Below are 25192 nucleotides of genomic sequence, written 5' to 3'. Positions count from 1 at the left end.
ACCATAACTGTTGTACACAGTATTCCATGGAGTCCTGATAAAATATGTTGCTCGATTTGGCACTATAAGGAAATCTGTGTCCGGTCATTTTCAATCAAAAAATTGATTGGGAGAAAAAAAAGGCGATGTGTACAACTCTTGAGTTACTGAGAATTATTCAGCACCGCATTCCAGTCCATCATTTTCTTTCCCACAGTGCCACAGTACACAGAGACCACACATATGCAAATTCAGCTTTGTTCCTGTCCAATAGAAACAGTCCAATCTGAACTGCCTGGCCAGGTTCCGTGAAGACAATAAAACAAGCAACCCCATCCCGGTTTCAGCCTATAGCTATTGAAAAACAATGAACCGAAGTGAATGCCAGTGACTGATTAATTCAAGAATACCTTCCATTACTTTGAGGAGTCGAAAATAGAAAAGCAACCATTAGCTAAATGAAAACCATCATGGATAATTTAATTCCCCACCTGCCTGCTGAAAATAAATGGTATACATTAAATGCCTTGCATTAACAAAAGTCTCTTGAACCAGCCTTTAGCACTATGAGACAACTGTATTCCTGCTCTTTAATTTGATGCAAGTTAATTTCACAACCACACCATCAGCAAATAACTAATATTGGTTATGCGCTCACAAAACAGTTTTGTATCGGTTCCAAAAAGGCCACACACTGAGGACCCAATGGAGAATGACAGTTCAAATTACTGTCTAGTCCCCACCCTCCTTTCCCAAACCTTTTTTTTGGAGGCACCGAGGTATCATCATAAAACTTTTAAAACTGATCAAAAAACAAAATCACAGCCAACATGTTTAAGACTGCATTTTGTGTAATGCGTTCCTGTGCATGCTCCTAATGTAAGAAAGCTGCCAACAATGGCCTTATTAACGGTGTTCCTTGAGCTACCCATATTAGGTCACGAGTCTATGTTAGTGGCCAACAACTGCCTGATTGATGTTTTAACTACTATTTTCTGCTCGGACCAAAAACCAAAAGTGGTACTGGTACAGCAAACGAAGATTACAAAAAGTGTTTTGCAGGTGTACTCATTTAAGTAGAGAGCAGGATCCTACTACAGCCCTACCAGAGTCAGAGGGCCTGAGCAAAAAATACATGCTTAACCCATTAGCAGTACACCATGACAATTCTAACAGAGGCCCGATGACCTAAGGTGCCAAGCATTGGCAAAGTCTGCTATTTAGTTATAGGCTTAGAAATATTTGTGCTGTGCTTTTACAGACAAGCTGGGAGAAGGGGGACCAACACAGAGCATGGGGTGCTTATTTGGGAGGGAGGGGGGCATCACAGAAAGGAAACAAGAAAACCCATGCACTTGTGCAGTACTGCATGAAAAATAAAACAAAAAGTACCTCCCTGAATTTGAGTTGTGGAAGGACACAAGTAAGCCAGTAAAAAACGTGATAAAGAGGCTATGAACCAGGGGTGGGACAAACAAGAAAAGGAAGGAAATCCAGCAAACAAATGAGTGTGACACTAAACCCAACCAATGGGAAACAATGCAAGTCTTTGGTATGGTCCAAAAGAGGCTAGTACCTCTTTTTTAGGCGAGACCTAAAAGCTTCCCGTCTAGCAACAGAATAAAAGTTTGGTGTAGGGTGCATGATTAATCAAAATCAGTAAATGACCTGTGGTTCATGAGTGAAGGCACCCCGGTCAGATTCTGGAGCTAGTTTCTCAATCCGGATTTGGGAGCACCAGGAATCCTTAAGCATCAAGTTAAAAAAAATGGGTTCTTTGAGGCAACCAAGTTGTTGTGGATTCAAAGTGCACCATTAGGATTAAGAAGAATTGGAGGTAATTATGAGAGCACAAAATAACAGGTATTAACTATCCAAATACAAACAGATCAAAATTTACTACCAATACTCCTTATTTAAAAATATTATTTACTTCACATTTCAAACCACACTCACCTCATTATAAACAAATCAACCACAATAACTAGTGGTGCACATCAAGAATTATAAAAATTGTAAAACAAAACGCTCCCAGGGATCGATTGTCTGAAAAATGGAACTCTGAAAGTACATTTGGAACTGTGACATCAGTTTCCCTATTGCATATTCGAGAAAAACTGCGAAAGTCACTTTCTTACTGACTTCATTCAAATAATTGAAGAGAAAGAAAACCAGCCAACAATGGACTGGTTTGTGCAAACCCAGATAACATACCTTACTGAAAGCTGTTAAATAAAAAAAGTCACATTACATTCTTTATACATGGAAACAAGTGAATCACTGTTTTCGTATAAATGGAAAAATCTAAAAGCCACTATCAAACAAGTTCTCAAGTGTGTGGTCCACAATACACCAACACAGGTACACTCTTCTCACATAAATATCACACATTTACTGGCAAAACTGATAAAAGAATCTTGATTTTGCGATTCTTTTTCCTGCATCATGCGACTTGACATCATCTTTCAGCGAGTCCGAGCCGAGTAGCATCTCATGTATTCTGTCAACCAGGGATTTTCAGGTTGGGAAGTTTTTCTCATTAGGTTTCTTTCCGCATCTGCAGTTTGCGAACGCTGCTTCTGAAGCAGCTGCTTCCTTTTTTCTTTCTGCCTTCTGTTTTTCGCCCTTAAAGCGGAATCATGAATCTACCAAGAATAAAAAAAATATTTTATAAGCACAAAAACAAGTAAGGCAGTGTACTTAAATTAAAAGAGGGAGGCCTCAATTTTGTTTTGTGGGGGCCTCGTGACACAACCAGTTCCGCTCTACTTGTTTGAAAGAATACTACTCACGTTTCTGATCTACGCATTAATAGCAATAGACTGCTACGCTGATCCCTCATCTTGTCTCAATTAAGAGGGTAAGCCAGGTTCACTGTTATTTGGGATACAGTGCGTGTAGCAGAACACAGTAGGCATTATCTAGTTCTAAGATATATATATATATATATATATATATAGGTAAAGAACTGAGAGCCCAATACTTGATAAACATTTCCCCCAAGCATTAAGACAATGCCTGAAAGCTACATTTGATAACATAAGGGACTACCAATTTCCAGTCATTGGAACATTTTATTTTTACATTTTTATTTATATAGTGCTTTTGAAACAGTACAATTACCCCTTCTCCACTGACTCCTACAGATCTCAAAAAGAAAAATCATTCACTGCACTTATTTGATACGAAGTCTAAACACGATCAATATCCTCACATACAATTTCCAGCAATGATTAACGTGGCTGTGGCAACACAATACGATGATATATCCTGCATGAAACAAAGTGACAATATGAGACTGTACCCTGGAGTGGTGTGGCTCACTGGTTAGAGGCGGCAGACCCGTAAGCAGAGGATGGCCCGGGACCAGGGTTCGATTCCCGACGCGGCAGGGTCGTGGACCAGGGTCAGCGGGCTCGATAATTCTCGCCTCGGTGCCTACTCCAGTCAGGGACCACACTCGGCAACTCTGGGCATTAGCTTGCCTCATCTTCACAACGGCCCCCCAGACCGCCGGGGATGCTTGGTCGCACCTTAGAGATACCCATTTAGGGACCATCTCTCAGGGTGAGCCAGGACGGGTTCCCCAGCGGTCGAAGCGCGGAGATACTCCTCCGGGAGTTGATTCTAGCGCTATATAAACCCACAATTAATTAATTAATTAATTAACTTGACCCCCCCTTTTTCGAACACTCAAAACCACAACCAGATCCAGGGTTAGACAACATAATAAAGTGATAGTGCAAGTACAGTACATTTAGCTATGTCATAGCAGTAGGGCTTAGGCTCAGAAAAGGACTAAATTAAGAATAATTGGCAATATAAGTGACAGTGCAAGAGGCAGATCGAGAAACTCTTCCGTCCAGAACTGATCTGGAAATAGAAAACATGCTTTGAGTAACAATGTAAATTTTATACTGAATACACTTAACTTCCAAACTGGACGGCTAAAGTGGCAAGATAAAATCTATAGTAAATTTGCTCTACCGCCTTCCCCTAAAAAATGCCCCTATATCTTTTTATGACGTTGTATAATATTCATTCGAGCATGGTACCAAAGGCCTCAAGAAATCTAGCTGCCGACTTGGTATGGCAAGTCAGATTTTTTCAGGGTAAACTATTTTTAGAGCCTACTTGCCTGTTCTGGTGAGCTAATAAAGAACATGGGTTCTGTTCACTTAAAAAGTCCATGAGCAATAAAGAGGCCTTTAAGTCTTGTATTGATCTAGTCATATTTGCTCTGCGTTCACAGACAGGTCAAATGTCAGCTTATGTTTTACCATTTGAAGTCACAGAAAGAAAAGAAAAGCACAACCTCCATGATAAAATTAGCAGCAAAGTTAGAGGATATTGTAAAGTGAATTGTCTGACAACTGTACAAAAGAGTGTAAAATGAAGGTTGTAGCATTTCGGGATTTATAAACACATTTAAATAGTTTGAAAATACACTGTTCAAACATTTCAAAATATATTATAATTGTTATGAAAGCACTTTTCGTAATTGTGTGATTGAAAAAAGTATAACAGATTGAAAAAATATCATACAGGGGATGAGTAAATGATAAACATTCCTGCTGAAACCCAATTTCCAAAGATGGTTTTATATGCTGTACTGGTTTATCAGGAAAACTGCATGTTAATGGGAACGTTTATAGCCATTTCAATGGAAAATATGCGGTTTGTAAAGGATTGCCCGTATCAAACAAGGCTTTAGTAATTCATTTATTAAAAGTGAGTTTTCCAACATGAACTGAGAAACATTCCTGCCCCCAACCTGATGACAATACGATTAGTGAACTAAAAGGCTGGTCCGGTGTTATTTGTACCCTATTTGCAGGTTAGATTCTTATTGTACATGGAGCAAAAGTTTATCCTATGTAATCAAACAAAAGAGCTTTTTTACAACAGAAATGCTGAATTTGCATATGTGAAGGTGCTCCAATATACAAAAATTAAGAAAAAGGTGGCTCTGTAAATAAAAAAATGATATATATATTCAAATAAGCTTTATTCGATAGCAAGTATCATAAAAGCAATTCACAATAACATTATCAATTCATCCTAATATTAAGATTTAAGAGAATATTACAAAAAAAAGATAGAAAGATAAAAACCTTGCTACCGATAAATGACAGGGATAAAAATAACAATATAGACAGTACATCCGGGACAGCACTACTCCAGAATTAAGACTTTGCTAATACAAATGTCTCCACGATGGCAATTTACAACAATAGTTTTGTTTAACATTTAATGAGAGCATTCCTGTGTCTAAGTATGCACTCTGGGGCCTCAATGGCTAGTTTTGCCCAACTTCCTTATTTATTGCTTTGGTACGGATAATCCATGCGCAACCCAAAAACTTGGCGACACCACAAACAATCAAGGGCCTAGAGGAATCTGTTTTCAAAATAAGTAAAGCCTCTAGGTAACTTCTAGTGCCCATTTGTGTACATATTGGCTTAAGCCATCGGAGCCTGGCCTGTCTGTATGCTGGGCAGACAAACAATATAGATGGGATATAGTTTCCTGCTCAGCATCACAGCAAGGACAATTGGATGGGACAGAACTTATGGGGTCCCATTTTGCCCTGGTCACGTTTACCGTAAAGGACCCAAATTTAAACTGCATATATAATGCCCTATCTCTGGGTTTCCTAATTAAATCCAGATAGGGTTCCAGAGAGCAAGCTGACATATGCTGAAGAAATTCCTCAGTTAGTCTACCTTGTCTGATATTAATTAGGGACTGAAGGGAGACCCAATTCCAGTAGATCTTTTTTAGCTCGTTCTTGGGTGGGGGCAACTGAGTTGCCAAAGATTCGGCCAATCCCAATTCGGTCAGCAGACCTCTCAATTCCCTGATCCATTTGATCCTTTTGTTGGTATCCAGAACAATCAGTTCAGCTAGGCCAGTCGCGTAATCCTGGAGTTCTGGGCTACATCTTAGTCTTGCCCAGTACAAGAGAGGGCGAAGTCTCGCCACGTCATTGAATGTACGTCTACCCATATCACAGAACAAAGGCTTAAGTGGTGTATTAATAGGGACAGATGCAAGTTCCCTTAAGAATTTGTTCTCTGATCTTCCAATCTCTGATATATATATATATAAATATATATATATATATATCAATTCAATTTAAAGCTTTATTCGACATTTGTCATAAAAGCATCCATCCTAACCCTATACAATAAATACTAAAGCTAAAAATACTTTTTTAAAATACATATTAAACAGATGACAGTCGAATACTTTACGCAAATAAAATTTGTGCTTAGTTCATTTCAGTTATTAAAAAAGATTAAAATAACAGGAAAAGAAAATAAAAATAAAAAAATAAAAAAATTCAATAGGGGAACATTTAACATGGCAACCATACTTCATTATGTTGCATTTAACAGTAATGTACGAGTGCGAATTACCCAGGCCGAAGCAAGAAATTTTGCTACAGCAATCACGAATGGTGTGGAGCAGTCAGATTCTAATATTCTGAGTGCTATCGATTGGCTGCGAGTTCCAATGTTTAAACAAACTGGTTGTAACCATTTACGCCGTGGGCTTACATATAAGGGGCAACAAAACAATAGATGGGAAATGTGCTCTATTTGGTCTTTGCAGTGATAACAACGTTCATCCCACGTCGGGGACCAATGTTTCTTAAAGGCATTCACTGGGAGTGTTCCAACACGGAATTGGAAGTATAATTTCCGGTCATACGGGCGTTCAATTATGTCCCAGTATGGTTCGCACAATGGGAACATTTTAATGTCCAAAAAGCGAGATGACAGGTTGGATACAGATCTTTTACAATACATTGATGAATACACCATCTCCCAATACATTTCTTTCAGTTTTGTTTTCGAAGGAAAGCAAGTTACGTCTGTGTTACCCCATAAATGATCCAGTTTTAACTTTGCAAGTAGGCCCCGCAATTCTTTTAGCCATACAATACAATGGAAACGATCACACTTAACGACATCTGACAAGGCATTGACATAGTGACTTAGCTCTGGGGTCACCATCAGGCGCCTCCAATACAACAGTGGCCGGAGCCGGGCTATGTCCTCAATATTATTCCTACCGAGGTCCAACTTTAATGGGATTGTGGGTGTGCTTTGGGGGGCCATTACGAGCCCTCGCAAAAATCTATTTTCTGCCCGCCCCAGGTCTCCTAGATTTGAAAACCCCCAGAGTTCAGAACCATATAAACAGGCGCTCAATACTTTCATTTTATAAATTTCAAGGGCACAATTTATAGGTTTTGTCAGCGAGGTTCTATGTTTGAGGGCGACTACGCCTGCAAGCTGACTAAACTTTAGTATTGCCGTGTTGATATGCGATTTCCATTTCATATCGCCCTGTAAAATAATTCCTAGATAGGAAAAAGCATCAACTTTCTCAAGTGGAGTGCCCTTGTACGTTATCACACCTTTAAACGTGGACTGGTGGTTGAGGCACATAAATTTGGTCTTGGTGGTATTCAGTTCAAGGCCCCGACTATCACAATATTCACCAAAGGCATCAACCACTTTTTGAAGACCACTCGGTGTACGTGAAAGTAAAAGAGTATCGTCCGCAAACATTAGGATGGGGACATGTGAGCCTGCTATGGTTGGGGCGTCACTTGGGAATTTCTTCAAATAATCAACAATGCCATTTATATAAATCGAAAATAATGTTGGCGCCAGGACACACCCTTGCCTCACCCCTCGCTCCACCGGAAAGGGCTCAGTCACTTCTCCCTGTTTGCCCCACCTAATTTTGGCAAAATTATTTTCATGGAGACGCACAAGCAGAGTGAGGAGTTCTTGGCTTAGGCCTACATCAGCCATAGTCTGCCACAGTTTTTCTCTTGGGACCAGGTCAAAGGCAGCTTTTAAATCCACAAAGACCGCATACAATGTGCCCTTTTTTAATGTGACGTTTCTCCAATAAATGGCTATGAAGTAGAAAACTTGGTCAACACTGCTGGTCAAGGGGCGGAACCCTGCTTGATATGGTGACAATATATTTTTTTCGTCGATCCATTGTTGCAGTTTATTCTGGACTAAGCGCCCCATGAGTTTTTGAGCTGTGTCAATGAGACTGATGGGTCTGTAGTTTTTAGCCTGAGTTTTGTCACCTTTTTTAAATATAGGGATAATTTCCGCTCCCTTCCATGAAGCGGGCACATCCCCTCCCATCGCCACTGCGTTAGCCAGCCATGTGAAATAAGTGCACCATGAATTCCGGTCAGATAAGAAAACATCTGCCGGGATTCCATCCATGCCCGGTGCTTTTTCCCCCTGCTACACAATCCAAAGCCAAACCAACATCTTTTTCATTAAATATTTGGTGTTTGAAAAAGACAGTTGGAGGGGGGGGGGGGGATCAGCACTATGCAGTGGGTTACAGGCATACTGCGGTTGGAAAAACTCGATCCATAAATTTTTTGCAACATGGTTTTGTGGTTGTGCAGCTATTCCTCCCCTATCTCATTTTACTGTAGCCCAGAATAACTTGGAATCCTTGGCTGCGCAAGCCTGTTTCAGCTCGCACCAGCGTTCTTCATCCCAACGTTTCCTGGCTTGTTTTTGGGTCAATCTATAACTATCTCTCGCCTTCCTAACTGCTGTGGCATTGCCCGTTCTTAGTTCAGTGCTTAGATTATGTCGTGCCAGTCTACAGCTCTTGTCATACCAACCCTGCCTTGTTTTTTCTTTTTGGACTCTGCTTGGGTCTACAGTTTTAATGAAGAAGGTTTGAAGTTTACAGAAGAGGTTTTTATGGGCCTCCATCATGTAGTTCTGAAAGTTTGGATTCCCACAATGGGGCTTGATGTTATTTATTTCCTCTGTAACAACTTTTTTGAGGTCCTCTATTTTTTTGAGGTCCTCTATTTTTGCTTCATCTTCTATCAACATTCTCCATTTCAAGTGGCGCTGGTTGTTTGAACACACAACATCTTGCGTCACCCGCTCATTTTTGTTGACATGTTCTGTTAGCTTATTGTAAGAGTGAAAAGTCAAGCACAAGGGATTATGATCACTTTCCAATCTTACTTTTACAACCATGTCTATCACTTTGCTCCAGGCCCTTACATCTACCAAAAGATAATCAATTCTGCTAGATGCACGGCCATTGTCAAATGTATTATTCCCTTTTAAATCAGAGGGCGTGCGCCCATTTACCGCTCTCAGGCCACTTGCTAGGCAGAGACTCTTTAGCTGAATTGCCACGGTGCTCCATCTTTTAATGGCAGGGACCTCCAACTGAGGTATTCCCCACTTCATGTCCTCCTCCTCGGACAGAATCCTATCCTCTTCACCCATGGGTTCGAAGGTGGAATTGAAATCCCCACCCACAATAATGTGCGGTCGAAGAGTTAACAGTTCCACGTCCTGTTCTAGAATGGTTACCACTTCTGAGGATTTACCACCACCAACCCCCCTAGCATAAACATTAAACAGAGCAAGTTCTTGGCCGCTGTGCCATCTAATGTTAAGTGCTAAAATATCATTAGACGGTAAAGATCTTTGCGTTATTGAACAATTCAGCGACTGGCGGATCCAAATTGTTAAGCCTCCGGAGGGGCGTCCTAAGCGATTTCTGGTTGCTGGGATGTAAAAATTTAGGTACCCCTGGCGGAAAACTGGGTTTATCGACCAAGTCTCTTGTAACATGATAATGTCATGTTGGTCAATAAAATCAACCCATTCTGTTCCATGAGATAAGGGTCAACGGGGGTTCTCCAGAGTGTAGCCCTGGGTGGCCCATCTCCACGTCATTTTTAACAGGGTCAACATTTATTATTTTTCCACCTTCCCATATTTCTTCATTCTCTGCCGTTTCCCTATTTTTTCCATATGGGTCTTTATCTGCCTCTCCAGAATGTGCGACTTGGGATTCCCTATATCCTATTGTCTGTGCATTGGATTGTGTGCATACAATATTATCTGCCCTTTCATTGGTTTGCAATCTCTGTGGTTTGGGTAACAAATGTTTACACTCTGAGTCAATCGCATTCATTTAAGTTAGATAGGGCTGAAAATCTATTTTCCAGGTTCAACCCCCAATCACAGATTGGACCATCCCTAGCCCTTCTACCACCCACTACTGACCACTTGGTCCTTAATACACTTGGCTTTGCCACTAGTCCTCTTCTGCTATAGAAGTCGTCCAGCGTGAGTGGTACTAATTCTGCAGTTCTGCGTTGGGGGGGGGCAATAGATTAAGCAGAATTTCCGGTAAGACTTCTGGGCCCTTGAGGTTCAGTACCACACAGTCCCCCGCAAATTTCTTAGGTTTATTCCCTATCCACTTTACTCGTCTTGCTGATACCAGGTCCTCTAAAAACTTTTGTTTGCCCCAGGGAGAAATGTGCATATTATTGCCCAGCCATTGCAGTGCTTTCTTTAACAAGGAGTCAGGTAGCTCGATCTGGCCTGTATTCAGGGGAGGGACGTTGGCAAGAACAAGAATCAGGGGTGAAGCTTCAACGATTAGTTCCACAGGACCTATTTCTGTATTGTGTTCTGGATCTGTAATGTTCCCTGAAATAGATGGGGAGCCAACGGCTACAGGGTTATTTGGTTGCGTGCCAAGATTTTATCTAGTTAACTGGATGGGAGCTAAAACGTCTACATTTCCCTCTGGTAGTTTTACCATGGATTGCTTTTCGTCAATTTTATCTAATACCAAACTCGGTATTTCCCCCACATTGTCGTTAGTAATTTTTAAGAGGGATTCCAATTTACCAACTTTATCAGTGAGGTGGTCGATTTTAGACAGCAGCGGTTTAATTATCCGATTTAGTTTAGTATCCAACATGCCCATGAGCTTTTTTATAATGGCACCGTCCCAACCTATACTGCCATTTTCTTCTCCCACTTTTCCTACTCCGACACTCTTAGTCGGGGGGTTGCCGGTCTTTTCCTATTGGACCGCAGCCCTTCTCTTTTAGGGGGAATCTTAGTGTCCCCTCTCGCTACTCTTGGGGCAGGAACAGGCACCGGTGGAGATATACAATCCTCGACTAGCTCTAGATCATTTTGGAAGACCTCTATGTCATCCCCTAGTGTTGGGTCTACATTAGTGTCTGGATTTGGAACTGTAGAAGCATTTAGCAGTAGACTATCAATATTTTACTGGGTAGATAATTCTATGTCATTTATTGTGTCAGAATCCATCACATTCATGCCTAAGTTCTCCCTTTGGGAAGATGTTGGGGAGATACTAAGTCCCAAAGAAGACCTCCGCTCGTTATTTATTTTTGCCACCACCTGCACTAAATAATTATCCATGGTGTTGGCGGGAGCGATGAGGGTCTTTTGTTTAGACATATGCAAAGCTGATGACAACCAGATTTTATGTGTATCAAACTAATACCCCTTACCAATGTCGTTGTATTCGCACTTTGCCCAGGACAGTCAGTATAGGCGCCGCGGATATCAGAATAGCTCACAATTACAAATTTTGCAGGGGTTCTGGACCAGTCCAGTCCTGGCCAGTCTTGGACTGTCTTAGACTGTCCCGCCCTTGTCCCGGGCTTCTCCCGGCGCCGACCGCGATACGCGGTGCAGGTATTGCCTTTATCCCCCCTGTGGGGGGCGTGACGGGGAGGCGGCTTCGGGCCCAGGTGGATTATGGGTTTGTTGTTCAAAGCCCCCTCACGGTCCACATCACACCAGCTGCGAGCGTTTCCCGCGAAGCGGTAAACGCGAGAGGTGACAGTACAGGCAGGCGCAAAACAGCAGGCAGCAAAGGACAGTTCAGCCTCGTGGTTCTCCTTAAGTCGAGATGCCCAGAGATCCGGAGTGCAAAAGGAACAAGAAGGTCTCCCGCGATGCGCGGTGCAGGTATTGCCTTTATCCCGCCTGTGGAGTCCTTCTGCTATTTTCATGTATTAAAGGGCTCGAACGAATTCAACATGAATATATCCAAGCAACAGTGCCCCCAATGTATCTCCAGATAATAGTAGGGGGAAAAAGTCAAAAATACGACATAAAAAACCCCTGTCTGTAGTCGTTTATGTCCCAGTAACACGTAAAACCAAATGGAAGTCCAAACAATACCGATATATATAATTGAGGGGACCACAGAGCTTCAATGTATACATATACATATACACACACACACACACACACACACACACACACGCTTCACAGGGGACTACCAATGGCTAGTAATAATGGAACGCGCGCCACTGAGGTGGAGATATACATAAATTGAGCACATTGCTTCCCGAACTGTGATGGGTTGGTGAGGCTGAACAGAATAGCACTGGGAAGGGGTTTGACCAAACGTCCTACCTTTGAGATATAGTGGAAGATCTTGGACCAAAACTCCAAGAAGGCCCCACATGACATGAACACATGTCCCCAATCTCCCATGTCCTTGCACATAGGACATGTTCTAGCCGAAATATGAAACATTTTGTTAAGCCTCTCTGGCGTACAGTAAAGCATCCAGGCATTCAAGATCATCATATGAAAATGCCCCCTCAACAGCAAGATGCCATATTCCAAATTCTTCGTCCACATGTCCCTCACTGATCTCAGTCCGTTCCTTTCATTTTGACCAGATATTGATGGTAGTGATGGAGTTGTGCGGCCAAAGTTCCTTGTACCAGAAAAACAAAGAGCCTGGAAGAACAGTGAACTTCAGGTAGAGAAACTAAAGCCTCAGCCAGAATCTTGCACGTACCCAAGATCCATAAAGCTTCTTGAGGTGACAGAAGATTTATTCATTTCACAGCTTTGCTGTCGAATCAAATGCCCCTGCACCTTTATGTCTCAGTCCAACTTAAGGCGTTTTAGGAAATGATTAAAAACCCTGCTCTTCACTTTCAGTTAACTACTCTTTTGCAGTTTTGGCCCCTTCTAAGGCCTGGCATACAGTCGTTGGCACCAAGACACCTTCAAGTATGTGTCGCGCACCACAAATACGAATCTACTCTGTTAAGAACTGTGATAAGTGGGCCTGGTATATGCTGTCCACTAATTAAAGTGGGGACCTTGTACCAGTCCAAACAACCCTTATGGTGATTTAAGAGGTCAAAGATAACCTTAGAAAGCTATCCAAGTGGTAGCTGTGGAGAGCACCCTTCAGGCTTAGTCTTGAAGGAATGTTAAGCTGCTTGTTTTACCAGAGTGCAACCTCATAGTATTGGTTAAATGAAAGGAGAACCGCACAGTAGTTATAAAAATATGTATTTATTAATATAACACATTCCAAGTATGACACAGTATCTTCTACACGAAGACACTCACAAAGCACACACTACTGTAACACAGGAACAATAGTAAATAACACTACCACACAGTGGGCTGCAGGGGAGACCGAACCATATACTAAAATAGTGGTATGAGAACCATGACTCGAGTCAAGACAGTGTCTAGAGGATGTAGAATCGCTGGGACCCCCAAGGAATCACCCAAGGTGCATAAGTAGGGACCCCACGGAGGAAGGGTGCAGTGTGGGAACACTACCGGGTGATGCGTACATTTCTATACGAGAGTCACGGTTGAAGTTTTAAAGATTAAGACCCTTCCCAGAGGACTTCGAAGAAACCCTGTGGAACTTAAGAGGTTGGCGAGCCACCCCACCAGTGGATACCAAAGTACCAGAGTTACCTATCCCAGGGAAGCCGGGTGCATAGTAGGGCTGAAGTGGCATCGGAAACCGATGTCGAACTCAATGTAGGACTTTGAAGAAGAGCTGCTGCTGGAAGGAAGAAAAGTGTCAGTGGAAATCCAAAGGTGGATTCATGTTGAAGAGTACCTGAAAGCAGAGTGGACAGTCTGGATCAATCAGAATCTGCAGCCACCAGGAGACGTCGAGGACGACCAGGAGCTGGATACGAGCTGTCCCACGAAGGATGTAGAGTACTGGGGGGGGTCGGTGTCCGGCTGGAGCACCACCAAGCCTTGACAATGGCAACCCACGCAGAAAGTAGAGGAAGGTTACGGCTCAGGAGCAGCAGTCTGGTAATTTGTGATGTGGTGCCTGCGGTTGCAGGGGAGTGACTCCTTCACTCCAAGGGCGATATCTTCAGTTGTCCTTGATGCTTCACAGGTCCTGCACGGAGCCTCTAAGGTGCACGGGCACAGAAAATGCTTCGGACTGAGAGAAGGACGAAGTTGGCCCAAACGAAGTCCAGCGTGTCCAGAAGTTTGAAGTTCATTGGTTTCTGGTTCAGAATCTTTTCCACGTCTAATCTAGGGTCCTACAGCAGGTAAGCCCTTTTGTACCCATGGTAAAGGGTTGGACAGATTCAGGGGGCCCTCCCAGGGGAGGGTCTGGACAGTAGGGAGGTTACTCGTATATCCTTTGTCCAGTTTTGCACCAGAGCAGGAGCCAACGGCTCCCAGGACTGGTTTGAACTGTCTATCCACAGGGACACTAAATGTGCCCCTCATGCAGATTTTCAGCCGCTGGCAAGTGTACCCGCCTAGGCCTAATACACTAAATCCTGTCTGGGAGGTTGTCACACATCCCTGTGGCAGGATGCCGAATAGTTTCTTACCTGTGTGTAGTTGTGCAGCTTGAAGATCTTTCTGGATTCACTATGCTGTGCATTATTCCGCGGTCTAGTGGTTGGGTCCGGAATCGTAGTCTTTTCTTTTGTAGCCTAGGTGGGCGTCGACGTCCCACCTTTGGTGTACTTCCTGTGACAGCTCCCACCTTTGGGCGCATCTTCGGATTCTTTTTTTCTTGGATTGTTCGGTTTGTGAAAAAAATATATATATATATCTATATCTATATCTATATATATATATACATACAATAACTCCCATCCACGCAAGAAAGGATAGAGGCCAGAGGGAATTCCAGGGAAAGAACCAGCTGTAATCAGCAAATTACAGCAATGTTTGGCGAATGCATTTCGGCGTAGACCTTCTTCAGCGCCCTGCATTGCATGTTGAGCCTCAGAAAAATGTCCTGATAATGCCTCTCTCCAAGTACTGGTATGGACGCTCCTCCCCCAAGCTCATCGGGCACACCTGTTGATTGCCGCTTGAATGAACGGACTTCAACTCCCAGAATGCCACGAGTCAGTGGTTCTGGGTCGGCGGTGTGGGGGAAGCCGGTTGTGTGGCAGGAGACTTGTCCGGATGAAGCAGGTAGGTGGTGGGGCTGTACAACGAAAATCACCAATGTCCACAAGCCCCTCGTACCGCTGCTGCCCTAGAGTCCAAGTTGGCAATGTAGGCAGGGACAGCCGTAGGCCACAGCGTCCAGTGGAGGTAGGTACCTCGCGCCGCCTGTGCTTTCCTGAACTCGAAGGCGGACTCTGGATCTCTCGGTACCCCGAGTAGAAGATGCAGCTGTAAACAGTGCAGGTGTGCCAGTTAACGTCCAGGTCGCTTGTGCAGCAGGGCCATCTAAAATGCTCCTCTATCTGGAGCATAGTATATATATATATATATATATTTTTTTTCAAGGTGTCTGTTTTCTGTATTGTCCTTGTATTACCACCTTCTTCTCCAGCCTCATCTTTCTGGCGGAGGTGGGTGGGTTGGCTAGTGAATCCAGAAAGATCTTCAAGCTGTAAAACTACACCGACAGGTAAGATACTATACGTTTTGCAGCGTGAATCTTTCTGGATTCACTATGCTGTGCATAGACTTTGTAGCAGTTTGTTATTGTTGTGGCGGCTGGTTGGAATATGAGCTTTGGTTGTTGAATACATGTTGAAGCACCTTTTGTCCTACTTGTGCTTCCTTGTTCATCTGTATATACACGCAGTAGTGCTTAGTGAACGTGTGCACTGAAGCCCAAGTTGCCGCCAGGCATATGTCTTGAATGGGTGTGTTAGCCAGGAAGGCTATTGTTGCTCCCTTCTTCCTAGTAGAGTGGGCTCTACTAGCTCTTGGCCTGCCTGTTTGTGGCATAATTGTATGGTCCGTGCGATCCACCGTGCGATGGTTACCTTTGTTACTAGTTTACCCAGGTAAATGTTTGCGAAGGAAACCAAGAACTGCTTTGTTTTCCTGCGCTCCTTGGTCCTTTCTATGTAGTGCATTACTGCCCTTCTAGCGTCCAGAGTGTGCAGTGCCCTCTCTGCGCTTGTTGTTGGCTTCTGAAAGAAGCTTGGTATTTGTATTGTTTGGTTGATGTGGAACCTTGATACCACCTTTGGCATAAAGTGTGGGTCAGTCCTCATCACCACCCTATCATTGTGTATTTGGATGTAGGGTTCTTGTAGTGTTAGTGCCTGTAGTTCGCTCACCCTGCGCAGCGAGGTGATTGCCACCAAGAAGGCTGTTTTCATAGTTAGCATTTGTAGTGATGCCCTATGAATCGGTTCAAAAGGCGCCTTCATGAGCTCTGTTAGCACTAAATTAAAGGTTCCATGTCGGCGATGGCATCCTTTTTGGAGGTGCGATCCTCTTCGCCCCTTCCAGGAATCTTTTCACTATCTGTGATGTAAAGAGGCTCTTCCCCGTTTCTCCTCTTGTGAAGGCCACTATCGCCTCTAGGTGTACTCTAAGCGAGGAGGAGCTTAGGTTTTCCCTCAGCAGGTGTGTGACATATCTTAACACTGTTGATTCTCTTGTCATCTTGTGTAGCTTTTTCTTGTGGCACCATAGTGTAAATCTCTTCCATTTTGCCGCATAGCACCGTCGTGTGCTAGGTCTTCTTGTCTCTCGTAGTACCCTCAGGGTGCTTTCAGGTAACTTCAAGTGCGCAAACTCTAAGTCTTCAGGAGCCACGCTGCTAAGCTGAGGCTCTCTGGCTCTGGATGTAGGACTTCTCCACCGTGCACGGAGAGTAAGTCTTTCCTTTTCCCGAACTTGTGAGGTGCACCCTGCACCTTTTCCATTATCTGTGAGTACCAGGTCTGCCTGGCCCACTGTGGTGCTACCAGGATCAGGGTCATGCTGCTGGTTCTGCACTTGTTGAGTACCCTGTGTATCAGTGGTATCGGGGGAAAAGTGTAGGCAAATGTTTTCGACCAGTTTATCCATAGGGCATTCCCCAGGGATCCTTCCCCTGGTTGCGAAGCTTTGGCATTTTGCATTCTGGTGGGTTGCAAACAGGTCTATTGTCGGTGTTCCCCACTTTCTGAACAGCCTTTGCGTTTCCTGTGCATTGAGCTCCCACTCGTGGGATGCTGATGTCTGCCTGCTGAGCCTATCTGCTTCTACATTGTCCTTCCCTGGTAGGTGTATGGCTAGCAGGTCTATTTTTAGTGGTATGGCCCATCTCCATATCTCCTGAGCTAGTTTCGATAGCGGTGCAGATTGTGTTCCTCCCTGCTTGTTGATGTAGAACATCATTGTTGTTTTGTCTGTCTGGATCAACACTCTCTGGCCGTACAGTTTCGCTTGGAAGGCCTTCAGGGCGAGGAACACGGTCTTTAGTTCCAGGTAGTGGATGTGTTTGACCGCATCCGCTGGAGTCCACAGGCTCCGCACCCCGAGTTTGGTCATGTGAGCCCCCCATCCCTTCTGGGATGCGTCTGTGGTGATGGTCACTGTTGGGGTCGGTTGTGTTAAAGGCTTCCCTTGTGTTATGTTCTCCTTGTTCCACCACAACATCTCCTCCTGCACTGCGTGTGTTACAACCACTAGATCTTCCCAACTTCCTGTAGCTTGTGACCATTGTTCTTGCAGCCATTCCTGGAATGGTCTCATGTGGAACCATACATTTTGGACCAGATGTATGCAGGAGGCCATCATGCCCATGATCTTGCTCGCTGTCCTCACTGTCAGAGCTTGCCCCTTCTGGTAGAGGTGCGTCTCCTTCAGGAAGGCCAGTGTTCACTTGTCACTGGGCCACACCCTGCTCTTTATAGTGTCGATCTGTGCCCCCAGGAAGATTTTTACTTGCTCTGGTTCCATTGAAGATTTCCCCCAGTGAATGGAGAATCCCAGGTCCACCAGTGTACTGGTCACACGCTGTGTGTGTTCCTTGCATGCTCTGTGTGAACTTGCATTTATTAGCCAGTCGTCCAGGTAAGGGCATACATGCATCCCTTCCCTCCTTAGGTGCGCTGCCACTGCTCAAGGCAATTTGTAAAAGCCCTTGGTGCGGATTTTAGTCCGAATGCCAGGGCTGTGAACTGGTAGTGATCTCTGTTGATGACAAATCTCAGTAGGTGTTTGAGCCGCCTGTTCATTGGGATATGCAGGTAGGCATCTCTGAGGTCGATGGTGACCATGAAGTCTCCATCTCTTAGCTTAGGAATGACCTCTTGCAGGGACGTCATTTTGAACTTTTGTGTTCTTACGTACTGGTTTAAGAACCTTAGGTCCAGGATGGGTCTCAGTGTGTCGTCCACCTTTGGAACCAGGAAGTATGTCGAGTATACCCCCCCCCCCCCCCCCCGTTCCTTTCTCTGTAAGGTACTGGTTCAATGGCCTCCTTTTGGAGGAGTTCTTTCGCTTCCTTTTGAAGTAGCTCTAGGTCTTTTCCTCACTGCGCCCTTCTCTTCGGTCTCCGGTTTGGTGGTGTCCTTTCAAGTTCTATGCAATATCCGAACTGGATGATGTGGAGCATCCACTGGTCTGTTATCTTCTTCCATTGCTTGAAGAAGTGACTTAGCCTGCCTCCTACTGGTGTTACATGGTCGGTGTTTTGTCCGTGTAATCCTGTGTTTGTTTTGTCGTGCTCCACCCCGGGAGGAGTTGCGTGGGTGGGCACGTAGTGCGTGGGGGAGTCACTTAGAGGTGGGTTGGTGGCCCCCTCTTTTATTCTGTCCCCGTCCGTTCGCCCTCCCGCGAAAGGACTGACCCTTTTGCTGGTAGTGCCAGGTTTGTTTTTGATGTCCTTGTTGTGTTTGGCTGTCCCCCCTGGTTGGACTGCTGGAAGGTCTGGTGGGACGTTCCTGGCTGGTTTCCCCCTTTTCCGTTTGGTCTCCGGTACGGAGTACCTCTTTTTGTGCCTCTGAACTGTAAGGCCCCCCATGGACCTTGCCGTTTCGTTCTCCTTTTTGAGCTGGGTGAGTTTTTCATCCATCGGCGCCCCAAACAGTGTCTCCCCATTGAACGGGGTGCTTAGGATGTTGTTCTTCACCTCCGGTTTGAAGCCTGAGATCCTGAGCCAGGCCTGTCTCCTCTCCGTTATACCCAACATCATCAGCCTGCTGGACGTGTCCGCACCGTCCAAGGCTGTCTTGAGGCAAGAGTTTGCCACATTTTTCCCCTCTTCCACAAGGTGTGCAGCCCTCTGTTGGTACTCATCTGGTAGATGCTTGAGCAGCTGTCCGATTTCATCCAGAATCTGGTACTGGTGCCTGTTTAGCAGGGCGTTCGAGTTTGCCATGCGCCAGTGCATTGCCGCATTTCTCTCCATCTTCCTCCCTGTCTGGTGGTGGCCCTGTTGTTGTTGGCACATTTGCCCTATTTCTGGCGGTCGCCGCAATGATGGAGTCCGCCATTACAGATCCTCTGATGTAGGGAGGATCCTTAGAGGAGTGTTTGTACTTCTTTTCTGTTCTCGGCATCACTGACCTGCAGGTTGCCAGTTCTTTGAACACCTCTTTCCCCTGGGCCATGACACTGTCCAGCATGGGGATGTACTGGCTCCTCGTTTGTGTGGGGAGCAGGGTCTCTAAGAGGAAGTCTGCCTTCGGCTTCTCCTCATCCAGCTTAAGTCCAAAAGCCGCAGCCGCATTTTTTATGGCGATATTGTAGGCCCCAATGTCATCTGGCGGCGAAGGTCTCGAAGGGAACGAGTCTACGCCCTCTTCTGGATTTTTGGCATCAAGGTTCTGCCACTCCAGGTCCCGTGTCCCCGAGGATATGGAGCCGAGGATCGTCCGTTGATAGTCGTCTCCCTCCTCCTCATAGTAGGAGGCTTCCTCCTCTGTTTGGTCCAGGTTCTTAGGACTTTTCGGCGGCTGTTCGGCCTCGAAGTCGTCCTCTTCGACGATTACCATTTTTTGTTTCGACGAGGAGGACTATGCGAAGCTCCTCATTCTTTCATCGAATTCCCTTTTCCTCTGCAGGATGTTATCCTTCTCTGGCTCGAGCCGTCTTTTCTTCCTTTCCATTTCGACCGCCTGTTCGGCGTCGAAGCGTTCGGCTGATCTCTTAGACGTCGACGTTGAGAAGGGCTTCGGATCCTTGGTCGACGCCGAAGCGACCTTCGAGTCCTTGTCTTTCGAAGACGAACGCTCCTTTTCGGGGACGTTCGACGACGCCCTTGGCTTTCGCCGGTCTTTGCCACCTGGGAGTCCTTATCTAAGGATCCGCTGTGCTGCTTGCCCCTGGATGCATCTGCGGCCGTCAAAGGGTTTCGGCACCAGTGCTCCTTTCGAGGACTTCGACTCCGTTCTTCGAGGGTCTTGCTCAGACCTTCTGTGGTCTTTCAGGGGGTTAGGGTGTCGTCGACTCTCCTACCTCCTTTGAAGTCTACTTATCGGTCTCTACGACCGTGTAGCCGTCGTCTTCTTTGGCGACTAGTCCTCCTCGTCGCCAGATAGCCCCAGGTCTCGGCCCTTGCCCTGCATGCTGTAATTGGCTCATCTCCGACGCTCTCTAACCCGGTGAGTCTTCAGCGTGAAGGCGGAGCAGGCGTTGCAGTCCTTGCTCTCTGGATTGACCGGTAGGCAGAGGTTGCAAACCGGGTGCTGGTCCTTCTGTGCGTACTTGTGGTGGCAGAATTTAAACGGTGTGTTGCCCATTTCTCGTGCTCAGGGGGCCCCCTGTGTGTGCATTCTCCGTTGGACGTCGAAGTTTAAGAAGTTCTCCTTCGTTATCCCTGCTCGATTGTGTGGTTCCTAGTCGTCCTCTCAGAATTTTTCTTGCGAAATCGGCTTTCCTGCGTCTTCTTCTCTCCAAAACTGTGGAGCCCCTTCAGGAACGATCCAGACCCAACGGCGGAAAAAAGAATCTGAAGATGGCGCCCAAAGGTGGGAGCTACAGCAGGAAGCGTGCCGACGTCACAGGATGTACACCAAAGATGGGAAGTCGACGCCCACCTGGGCTATGAAAAAAAAAAAAAAAAGAAAGAAAAGACTACGATTCCGGACCCAACCACTAGACCGCGGAATAATGCACAGCATAGTGAATCCAGAAAGATTTACGCTGCAAAACTATTGTTCTGCCTTCCCCTGCTCGAGCATGGCTCAGCAGCAGGAGGGCAGAAATGTGTCTCTGGCCAGCAGCAACCGTTTTGGGCTGCCCAGGACTAGAAGGCTGGTACCGGGAACACCAGGGACCTCACAAAGCCCGTTTGTGGGGTGGAATCATACCTCCCACCCCGGTTATCGGTGTGGGGGTATGATTCCACAATGTTGGACACCAGACACAATAGGTTTACTTTGAGCCATTTTAGAGTTGGTCATCACGCTGTCGCACTATGCCACTCTATATTTCGTAAATGGCTGCCGTACTAACAACTCGGGAGAATGGACTCCATAGGCTGCAGGGGTGTCCTGCAGAGGCACCCTCTCACTTAGAATCAAGCACCCTGCCTTCAGGATTGTAAAGACCTGCTAGAGGGGTGACTTATAGGTTTTAAATGTAGTGACCCTTAGACATAGTAATCCTATATCTAAAGTAAGTGGTGCATGCACCATCTTACACAGGCTACAATAGCAGGCCTGTAGTTCCATTTTGCATGGCCTTTCATGGGTGGCATAATAAATGCTACAGCCCTTGGGAGGCCTCTGTGGTCCCTACGCCCTGGGTACATGGGTACCATATACTAGGGGGTTCCCCCATTTTGGACATCTAGTTCTAGAAGATTATCCCATTGAATGCATACTCTGCTGACTATTGAGAATTAACTTCCCCTGTACGAACTAGCAGGGCTCCTCGCTTTTCCTGCCATATGCATCGGGATCTAGGTGACTGCTGAACTATAGCTTTACGGTAGGCTTCATCAGCCACTCTCTGCAAACGATTCTGCTTATCCATCTTAGTCTTCCTTTGGAAGGCTGAAATGGAAATCATAGACCTCCGAATTGAGGCTGAAAATGCCTACCAGACAGTGAAGCCTTCCACTGTATGGGCCTTAATCAAGAAAACATTTGTTGTCTGGACAAGGTACGAACATAAGATTCCTGAACTAAATGTCTTGTCCATAACCCATAACTGAATGATCCTAGAAGGCCCCTGTCATAATATTGGGAGAATGTACCAGGAATAGTCAAGGGGGCTAAAAAATGGTCAATCAGGAAGGCGGACCCATATTTCCTAGAATAGCAAAAGTAGACTATAGCTGTGAGATTCAGCTCCCACCATGAGTCTTGGAATCCCCATTCTAGTACAAAGATTGTTAAAAACCCTTTTGACATTTCTTTTATGTTATACTCTATTTGGGTTAGAGGAATTAAACCTCTAAAAGAGAAGGAAGTTAAATGACACCCCCGACCCCCAGTATGGGTATCCCAAGGAAATTAAATAACTTCCATAACAATTCTTTAAGAGGCATGATATTACCATGAAACGGGTCATAACATGAGACCATGTTTTGGCTCACATTGGAAACTACAAGGAAGATTGATTACATCCCAGAAACCCCATTATCAGAAACAGGGGGAAAGCAGCTAACCTGAGCTTTACGGCTAATCACCACTGCAGTCCCTCCAAGGGATGATTATGCACAAGAAAGAAAAGAAAAAAAAAAAAAAACACTGCTTGACCCAGGGATAGCAGAGTTTATTGCCTTCCTTCACCTGAACAAGATGCATCTCTTGTACAAGGATAATGGAGGGATCATGCTGCAACAAACTAAAATAAAACAGCATCCCTCTTACATTTGTTATTTAACCCATTCACATTATGGCAAACTACGTTAAAATCAATTCTCATTATCCATAAATGTTTTTATCGCACACAAAACCAATTTCTCTATTCACCTCTATTAGTGTTTCTAAATCATACTTGTTCCAAAGCAATTGTTTCCTCCCCAAGCAGTGACCCCCACCACCGAGTCCACCCTCAGAACCCAGACCAGAGCATCTGCCCATTGACCCACCCCTTTAGCCCCAGAAGCTGGAAACTAACCAAGCAATTGACATGTGTTGTGTCTCTACCGGCACTTACTGGTGGCCCAAGGCCCATCCAACTTACATCTAGGGGTTCCTCTCCATTAGAAACAAGAATCCCTAAATGTCACCAATGTTAGAAAACATGTGGAACCGGTCACCCCATAAAACCTTTAATTCGCCAGGATGTAGCAAATGTGTCTGGGCTCCTTGGCCAGTAGCGTGTGGCAAGCATTTCAGTTCCCAACGCTTCGTGGAGGTGTCGTAAGCTTTATACAGAAAGATCTCGAAAGAGAAATCATCCCCCACTTTTACAGGCGTTAAGAAAAATAAAACGAACAACTTTTTAAAGATATCACAGGGAGCCATGCCTGGAACAAATTGATTACTGCCCTAAAGATTAAAGAATGTTTCTGAAATTGTATTCTGGGTAGGTTCTCTGAAATCTTTTTCTGGTTTTGGGCATGGGTGTCGCCGAGCACCATTTGGTGCATTTCCTTCCTATTGTGAGGTCAGAAAAATACACTAGAAGTTCTTGTACACTGACGTGACTGGAGGGGGGGTGGGTTGCATAGCATAGACCAATCTAAGTGGTCAATCCAATCATTTATTGTTGGATATTTGTTGGTTATTGGGTTAGTCGTGTGCTTTAAAGAAATTACTATTGCCCCTATTTTCAGCTGGTGATGATCAAGTTAACTCAGAGTTAGATGTAATAGAGTGAGCCATTTGGAATGGAAACAAGCATTTGCAATGCAATAGGTCTCGCATTAGGAACGTTTGAGCTATTGGTATTGTAAATGACATTTGTTTTATTTATGTGTTGGTTTTGAAAATAGAAAAAGTAATAGCTTTGTCGCTTTGTCACTTACAATGCCAATAGTTATAACTTTCGCAAATGCGACACCTATAGCATTTGTAATGCAATATGTATTGTATTTACGTGACTTAGATGTATTGATATTACAAATAATGGTTATTTTTTTTTTAATAATACTTAAATAAAAGTTATTGTAATTTATAATGGCAATAGCTTAAACTTTTGTAAATAACTTTTGTGAAGATTATGTTCAGTGTATTTTATTGTGACGAAAATCCAAGAACATAAGTGAAATATTAACATCTTTTTGTGACATTTGTAATAAAGCTTGAAACATTGAGAGAACAAATTTGAACCAGTTGTTGTTGAATGGTTGCACAGATTGATGCTGTGGTGGCGCTGAGTGATGTTGTGGTGGCGACAAGTGATGCTGTGGCGTTCAGTGATGCTGTGGTAGCGCATAGTGACGTTGCGGTGCCCCCGAGTGATGCTGTAGTGGTGCCGAGTGATGCTGTGGTGATGCGATAGATAGAGTGCACTAGATAGGTAGAGTGAAGGTGATAGATAGAGGGAGGGCGATAGATAGCTAGAGGGAGGGCGATAGATAGCTAGAGGGAGGTCAATAGATAGCTAGAGGGAGGTCAATAGATAGCTAGAGGGAGGGCGATAGTTTCCAGACTCTTCTGAGCGCTGGGAGGAGGAGGAATGAGAAGGTTTTGCACTCCTCTTTTATGGTGTGCCGATTTGGGGGCTCCCGAAGCGGCCGCGTAATTACACAAGTAACATGGTGGGAGGGGTGAGGGACAGGAGCACCAGGCAGAAGGACTAGTGTGAGGGGGTTGCAATGCCTCAGGCTACATACGGAGCTGGACTCTGAAGCGGAATTAATTAGGACACATTAATTTGGCAGATATGGTGTTTTTGCTACAAACTAAGTGTGTGTCACCACTGCTCACATTAAATAAGGCTGGTAAAGTGACTGAGGCTAGGTGGTATGTTCTTGGGGGTGGGGCCCAGCGGCACATCTTGTATCCAAATTCATATCCTACTTACTGTTGTAAAAAACGGGCTTTCTAGTAGTTGCGCAGTTTCAAAGCGCTGTGAGTGCTTCTAAGTATTATTTATAGCCATGTTTATGCAGGGAATCATGGCTCCGCTGCTTGAGCATGTTACTTCCCTTATCTGCCTGGAATGGGAGCGCCTGAAGTTTCCAGACTCTTCTGAGCGCTGGGAGGAGGAGGAATCCTGCCCTGATGTCAGTCGAGAAGGTTTTGCATTCCTCTTTTATGGTGTGCCGATTTGGGGGCTCCCGAAGCGGCCGCATAATTACACAAGTAACATGGTAGGAGGGGTGAGGGACGGGAGCACCAGGCAGAAGGACGAGTGTGAGGGGGTTGTAATGCCTCAGGCTACATACGGAGCTGGACTCTGAAGCGGAATTAATTGAGACACATTCATTTGGCAGATAT

General features: G+C 44.9%; 1 protein-coding gene across 4 annotated transcripts in view; it reads right to left on the bottom strand.

The window, feature by feature from the left end:
• Positions 1–536: 536 nt before the first annotated feature.
• Positions 537–25192, bottom strand: part of CCSAP (centriole, cilia and spindle associated protein) — a 78481-nt gene continuing 53825 nt past the window's right edge. For all 4 annotated transcript variants that reach the window (XM_078648737.1, XM_078648739.1, XM_078648738.1 and 1 more), the window contains one exon: positions 537–2624. In XM_078648737.1, the coding sequence (XP_078504863.1) occupies positions 2445–2624 (180 nt within the window). In that variant the 3' untranslated portion in view covers positions 537–2444. The remainder of the gene's footprint in view (positions 2625–25192) is intronic.

Source organism: Lissotriton helveticus, chromosome 6, assembly GCF_964261635.1.
Source record: "Lissotriton helveticus chromosome 6, aLisHel1.1, whole genome shotgun sequence".
NCBI lineage: Eukaryota > Metazoa > Chordata > Amphibia > Caudata > Salamandridae > Lissotriton > Lissotriton helveticus.
This window is presented reverse-complemented; position numbering and strand designations above follow the sequence as displayed.